The 7,216-nt window shown below is 39.8% G+C and overlaps 2 protein-coding genes and 1 non-coding gene across 3 annotated transcripts; 2 read left to right on the top strand and 1 right to left on the bottom strand.

The window, feature by feature from the left end:
• Positions 1 to 413: 413 nt before the first annotated feature.
• On the bottom strand, positions 414 to 3,410 carry LOC106295942 (pentatricopeptide repeat-containing protein At5g39710). The gene has a single exon (XM_013731955.1). It carries the CDS (start codon positions 3,309 to 3,311, stop codon positions 870 to 872), a length of 2,442 nt encoding a protein of 813 aa, XP_013587409.1. The 5' UTR covers positions 3,312 to 3,410; the 3' UTR covers positions 414 to 869.
• A 73-nt stretch (positions 3,411 to 3,483) lies between these two features.
• TRNAG-GCC lies at positions 3,484 to 3,554 on the top strand. Its single transcript has one exon. It is a non-coding gene; the product is annotated as a tRNA-Gly (tRNA).
• A 467-nt stretch (positions 3,555 to 4,021) lies between these two features.
• LOC106293965 (putative hydrolase C777.06c) lies at positions 4,022 to 6,152 on the top strand. Its single transcript, XM_013729595.1, has 9 exons — positions 4,022 to 4,288; positions 4,519 to 4,654; positions 4,816 to 4,943; positions 5,039 to 5,186; positions 5,278 to 5,383; positions 5,470 to 5,528; positions 5,615 to 5,650; positions 5,726 to 5,835; positions 5,922 to 6,152. Exons 1-9 carry the CDS (start codon positions 4,110 to 4,112, stop codon positions 5,977 to 5,979), a joined length of 960 nt encoding a protein of 319 aa, XP_013585049.1. The 5' UTR covers positions 4,022 to 4,109; the 3' UTR covers positions 5,980 to 6,152.
• Positions 6,153 to 7,216: the final 1,064 nt, after the last annotated feature.

A 7,216-nucleotide genomic window follows, 5' to 3' on the forward strand; every position in this document is an offset into this window, starting at 1 on the left:
AATTATACAGATTATAGGAAAAAAAGGTTACAAGAGGTTTTCAGCATGGTGCAGGGCGGCTCGGAGTGACTCAGTTAGACGTGAGTGACACAGTGAGACGTGTATTATCATATAGTGGTTAAATTATCGACTGTAAAATCGTCTATGTAATATTTTTCAGCATTATAATAGCAAAAAACTTTCAGAGAAAATGAGCATCCTAAATGCCCAGAAACTTTGGTGTTACAGTCACGCTTTCTCAGTTGCACCTTTTACGTAATCCAATGAAGAAGCAGCAACCAGCAAAACATCAGTCTGTAATAAACTCACTACTCAGAATAATCAAAGTGATCAATAAATAGAGAGGTATACTTAGCATTGCATGACTGTGAAGTGTCAATAACCTATAGTCTTGCTATTAAGTAAAGTACAAATCAGAAAGAAACATGATTTAGGCCACAATCGGTTATTTGCATTTTCGTTTGCGTATCCCATATTACAATGTTCTAACTATTATGACATGCGGACACAAATGCAAACACAGAGAAACAATAGGTGACCTTAACTATAGTAAGAAAAACTTAAGAGGACAGAGACATTAAAACTTGATAGTAAGTTTTCACTTAAATTTGAAACAGTGAGTAGTTAACGGGTCGCTTCCAGGAGTATGTGAAGCAGGATAACTGGTAGCCAAGAGCATCAACTACCAAATCCTTGACCGCTCCGGAGTGAGAGCCTAGGTGCTTGGCTTGAGACCTGGAAGTCGTGTCTAACCAGCGACCAAATACAACAGCATGTAGTTATATTCCATCACTCTTTTCGCATGAGCCCTCAAGAAGTTTACCAAGAAGTTTGTGGTTACGATGATGAAAGTAAATCGAAACAGATGCTTATGATACCATGGACTGTTTTAAGGGAATGGGAGAAAGACGACCACGCTCAACCAAACGTAGCATTAGCTGATCTGCCTCCTCAACTTTTCCTTCCAGAACCAGTCTCTTGCTAAGCTTCTCACACATCTTAACATCAGGTATCAGATCCCGGTTAAACATCCGACAAGCCACTTTATATGCTGATAGAGGTGCACCTTTCTTAAGATACCCTTCCATAAGTACATAACATGTCTTAGCATCAGATGTTGAGGCTGTCCTCAGAACTTTACCCAAAATTTTGTCTGCCTCCTCAAGCTTTCCCAAACCACAAAGCTTCTCAATGACTTGATTATAAACTGTCCTGCATTTCTGCCGCAGTAGCATCTTCTCCAGTATAGCCACGAGATCATCAACCTTTCCCATTTGGCAGTATCGATGGATGACAGTCCTGTATGTGACAGGGGTGGGATCTATGCCCTTATGAAGCATCTTGTTCAGAAGTTTCGTTGCTTCTTCTATTCTACCTTTCTTTCCCAGTGCATCAACTAAAGCGGTATATGTGAAGACATCTGCGTGTTTGTTGATCAGGTACATGTCATCGAGCAGTGAGAGAGCAGCGTCTACCTCATCGTTCTGACAAATACCATGAATCACTGTAGTGAAATTCACGACATTAATAGCACACCCCTTGTTCAGACACTCCTCCATGAATTTTCTGGCTTCGTGTGTTCTCCCATCCCGGCAAAGACTCTGGAGCAGTAAGTTAATTTCAACTGGGCCTGGGAAAAAACCTTTTAGTACCATCTCTCTTACCACATCGCAAGCCTCAGACAACTTCCCTTCTCTACGAAACCCATGCATAAGTACGCTGTAGGTAATAGAGTTTGGACTCCACCATTGCTCTTCACTCATGTTCATCATCTCTCTTGCCTCTAACGATTTCCCCGTTCTGCACATCCCATTTAACAGAGCCGTGTACGACACAGTATTTGGTTTGTATCCATGTGCGTGCATAACCTGAAGCAGCTTCTTGGCTTTGTCCACCTCACCCAAACGACAGAAGCCATTGACAACTGTTGTATAAGTCACTACATCGGGAGGGCAATGTCCCTTTGACAGCATTTCGTTAATGAGATCTTTTGCCTCAGACATTCTTCCTTCTTTGCACAATCCATGAACTATAGCACTATAACACACCTTATCAATCCGAAACCCTTTTCCCTCAGCCTCTTTAAGAAACAAAAGAGCCGCATCAGGATGACCATTCTTTGTGAGCATATGAATAAGATTATTGTAAGTGACTTGATCCGGCACCAGACCATGCTCTTTCGCCATTTTCTCCATCAAGTTTCTCACTTCCACAATACGGTTCTCTTTGCAAAGAAAGCCCATTATGGTATAGTAACTAACTTTATCCGGCGCACATCCTTTACTAGGCATCTCCTCGAGTAGCTCAACAGCTTCCTCAACTCGACGCAAGTCACAATACCCTCTGATCAAACAATTATAAGTCACCACATCTGGCACTATACCAATAACCTGCATTCGTTCCATAAACCGTAAAGCTTTCTCCAACCTATTCGCCCTCACGAAAACATCAATAGCCGTGTTGCAAACCAACAAGTCAGGCTCAACACCAGCTCTCTGCATAAGAGTCAACACCTTCAAAGCATCCCTCAGCTGACCTGCTCTACTATACGATACCATCACAAGCGAAAAGGCTTTAGGGGTTCGATGTATACCTCTACGTTTCATCAAAACAAGAACTCTTCTCGCACCTTGACAGAGCTTAGTCTTGCTAAGAACCTCGAGCATGGAGTAATACACAACGGGGTGGTGGCGATACCGCCACTGACGATCCGCCCAGTAGAAGAACTTGAGAGCAACACGCTCGTCGTCTTGCGAGCGTAGAACGGCGCAGACTTGCGGTGGTTTAAGGCTCCTTAGAAGATTCCTCATTTCGCCTTCGTGCTTTGGGTTCCAAGATGACCTGAGATTAATCAATCGGTTCGTCTCTCTCACCAGAGGGTGCCTAGATTCATCTTCTTCCACGTCGAAGCTACGGCTTACGTCTTCTCTCGATTGCGGGATCTTCCCGAAAGATTCCAGAACAGACAAATCATCACCATTGTCCCATTCGTCGAGACTTTCTTCATCGTCTTCTTCTGTTAATTCATTTATCTCGTCAAAGCTAATGAATCTAGGGTTTCGAATTTCTCCAGATTCAGCTTCACTGACATTCAAAGGCGGCGACTTTCCGAAACCCAATTGCGTTAATTCCCCTGACAGGTGGTCATCTTCGCCATGACAAACTCCTTCTCTCAATGGGCCATGATTGAAGGCAGGAGTTTCCGACGAAAATGTGGAGATAGATGCGTCAGTTTCGCCGTTGGAGATTGGAGAAGCTGAGAATCGGATTAAGGGTCGACGAAGAATGCGAGTAAGCCTTAGATTCAACATCAATTAGACAAACGGAAACGAGTAGTGTTCTTCACAGAGCAAAGTAACGGACAGGATGCGATTTTGAAAGTTGGAACTTGAATCATCATTAGGGTGTGACCACGAGAAGGTGTTGGGAAAAATAAATAGAATGTATGGACTTTACATTTATATAGTGATGTATAACAAAGAAGCACCAGTGGTCTAGTGGTAGAATAGTACCCTGCCACGGTGCAGACCCGGGTTCGATTCCCGGCTGGTGCATGAGCTTTGAAGAAAAATTGGTTCAGCGAAGGTTGGGTCCATCGCATAAATCTGATTTCCCTGATGAAATTGCCATTTACTGAGCTCTCTTTTTTTTTAATGTCAAATTTAATTAAATTTATCAATTTAAGTAGTAGGTAAACAATAGAGCTAAAAAGTCTTAAAAATCCAAATGTGTTAACAAATCATACAATAAATTTTAGTCAGAAAAACAAATAAAAGTAAGGAAAATTTGTCAAGATTTATTTGAAAAGATAAAAGTTTTTCTATATGAAAAGAAATATAACATCCTTGTTGTTGAACGAAAAAAGAAAGAATAAGCTATCCTCCAATTTCCCACAACCACCAGGAGCAGGAGTTACATTGAGAGCCGTCAAGAGTGCGCCACGTGACAAACGTAACCGTTAGTATATAAAATAATATATTTGATGTGATGTTCATCTCCTCCCTCTTTGCGTCGTCGACAACGTACCCTTCTTCTTCTGTTACCTCTTTTTATTATTACTATCGAGTCTTTTCCTTTGCCATATCCTCACAGGAAACATACATAGTCCGATGATGAACGGTTCGGTTGCGACTGAGAACGGTGGCGAGGGATCGTCTCTGATATTCCTGGGAACGGGATGTTCCAGCGCGGTCCCTAACGCAATGTGTTTGATCCAGAAATCAGATCCTCCCTGCTACGTCTGCTCGCAGTCTCTCTCGATCCCGCCAGAGAGAAACCCTAATTACAGGTACAAACATTCTCGAGTGTGGAGTTGCTATCTTAGTTTTTTTTTGCTTCTGCATGTCGGTGATCACATTAGTTATGTTCCTTTGATTCAATTAGTCTAGCTTTGCGTCCTACTTTTAAGATTGTGTGTGGCGCTTGATTCTGATGATCCATCTTATAGCTGATTCCTCCCTATTCTAGACTCGAGATTGTCTTTTCAGTGCAAGAGTTATGTCCTTTTTGTTTTGGCAGGGGAAACACTTCACTTCTAATTGATTATTGCCAAAGTGATGGCAAACATAAATACATTCAAATCGACGTTGGCAAGACGTTCAGAGAACAAGTCCTTCGTTGGTTCACTCTTCACAATATTCCACAAGTTGATTCTGTAAGTCGTGTATGAATATTGTGTTTCGTGCCTAGAAAAGGATCTAACATGCCTGAGATAATGTATGAAGAAAGCTAACATGAGGCAAATTTTTAAGTCTTGAATTACAATTCTCGAGTGCATGCATGTAAGGACTAATTTTTTTTTTACATGACCTGCAGATCATTTTAACCCATGAGCATGCTGATGCAGTACTTGGCCTGGATGATATACGCTCCGTGCAACCATTTAGTCCTACCAATGATATAGATCCTACTCCAATTTTCGTAAGCCAATTTGCTATGGACAGGTAATAATAATGGTCTTTGCAAATTTTCAGTTTGACCTTCTAGACTTTGAAAGCTGTAGTTGCGACAATTGCCTGCTTTTCTTTCTTCATAACAGTCTTGCTGTGAAGTTCCCGTATCTGGTTCAGAAGAAACTTAAAGAAGGCCAAGAAGTTAGGCGGGTTACACAGCTGGACTGGAGACTAATCGAAGAAGATTGTGAGAAGCCATTTGTAGCTTCAGACTTATCATTCACGCCACTTCCAGTGAGTTTCTCAAAGCCTCTGTTAGAAATAGTCATTCATGTCTTCCTTGCTTGATCTATCCGGAGACTCAAATCTTGTTTATGCCTCTTAGGTGATGCATGGAGAAGACTATGTCTGCCTTGGTTTTCTTTTTGGAGAAAAATCAAGAGTGGCGTATATATCTGATGTATCACGCTTTCCACCAAGCACTGAGTATGGTAAGTGTGTGTAACAAAGTGCTTAGTGTGTTATTGATACTCTCAATGAAGATAACTTAGACTCTATATGCCTTTGGATTATACAGTCATATCAAAATCTGGTGGTGGACAATTGGATCTCCTTATCTTGGATACATTATATAAGGTAACACAGATCATCCTTATGTATTAAAGTTTGTTTGTTTTCATTTTTCTGATGTTTTCACTTTCTTTCTTTTATCGTGACTGTAGACAGGATCCCACAACACCCACTTATGTTTCCCGCAGGTTAGCTTAATTTGAAGGTGTTTTCTTTTTCTTCTTTTTTATTTTTCATGTATGCTTACTCTTGTTTTCATATAGACACTAGAGACGATCAAAAGACTGTGTCCAAAAAGGGCTCTTCTAATTGGAATGACTCACGAGTTTGATCACCACAAGGACAATGAGTTTCTTGATGAATGGTCTAAAAGGTAGAAAACTGTATCAGAAGAAACCATACACAGAAAGAGAGAGAGGTGTAATCTTATTTATTTGTTGCAATGTTTGGTTTTGTTAGGGAAGGGATCTCGGTAAAACTTGCGCATGATGGCTTGAGAGTCCCTATCGACCTATGAAGAAGAGGTAACAAAACCATTACTTGGCCTTCTCATTAAATCTCTTTAGGTTGAGCATCAAAATCAGAAGATGAGGATACAAAGAGAGACGGAAATGAGAAAACGGCTTTCTTCAAGATGCACTAAAACCTTCTTTTTTTGTTAATTGTTGTTGTTTTAACCTTTAATCTTAAGTTGGGATCTTTGTGTCTTTGCCAAATTATAGTTTAGCATTTAAACCCTTTGCTTTATTATCTTTTTGCATTTTTCCTGATATACTTGTTAAAATAATCTTTATATATAAAGTAGGGTTTACTCCCTCCTGGTGAAGCCACCTCAGCATCCACGTCATTAAGTCAAATTTTGAGAAGCCGACATGTGTCCTCTTATAACAAAACTATGTGTTTCATTAACTCTGCGTTCATTTATATTCTGAGAAAGTTTAAAATGGGTTTCGAATGTGGTCATGTGTTTTAATTATTTAAAGGCTTGAATTGGACTCGAATTTAGACATTTTGTAATCTGTAGACAAGGTCTCCTCTTGGAGACTCCGCCGTCTCAAAAAAAAATCGCAAATCGGTAAAAAAAATCTGAAAATGTAACATTGTTAGTCTGAATCTAATCGTCACCTTTGACGGGATCATTAACAAGTTTACCACTCCGCACACGGTATCATTGAATGCAAACCCCTTTACTTCATTTCTCAGAATCTTTGACTATAAAAAGGCATGTCATATCCCCTGGATTTCAATCAGTATTATCCTCTCAAGCATTAGCTTTTGATAACAGTGATTTTGATTTTGGTTTCTGGGAAATGATTTCACTTTTGGTTTTGTTTACTTGATTTAAGTTTGTTCATGTATAGATTATCAATTTTTTTTATTCCTAAGTTTTTGTGTATCAGTGATGATTTAGATGTTGATTTTTTGTTTATTCTATTTGTTACGATCTTCATCAATGTAGTTTTCGACCATAGATTTCCTACATGATTATATTTTTAATTCCTTTTTACTATGTGCTTGCGTTCTGTTTTGGATGATATTTGTTGGTCTCATGTTGTTTTTTTGTTACTGAGCCGAACAATTGTTTACATTGTTACCATCCTCCTAGATTTCTCTTTGTATGTTTATGATTTTAATTTGTACTTGACTAATTTATAGAGTTCCTTTTGATGTTGGCTATCGATCGTTTTGGTGATAGGTTTTGTGACCAAGAAGCCCACGAAGTGAGCAGGACGTAGCAAAGAGTTTGCAAATGA

The sequence above is a fragment of the Brassica oleracea genome, chromosome C5, assembly GCF_000695525.1.
Source record: "Brassica oleracea var. oleracea cultivar TO1000 chromosome C5, BOL, whole genome shotgun sequence".
NCBI classification, from domain to species: domain Eukaryota; kingdom Viridiplantae; phylum Streptophyta; class Magnoliopsida; order Brassicales; family Brassicaceae; genus Brassica; species Brassica oleracea.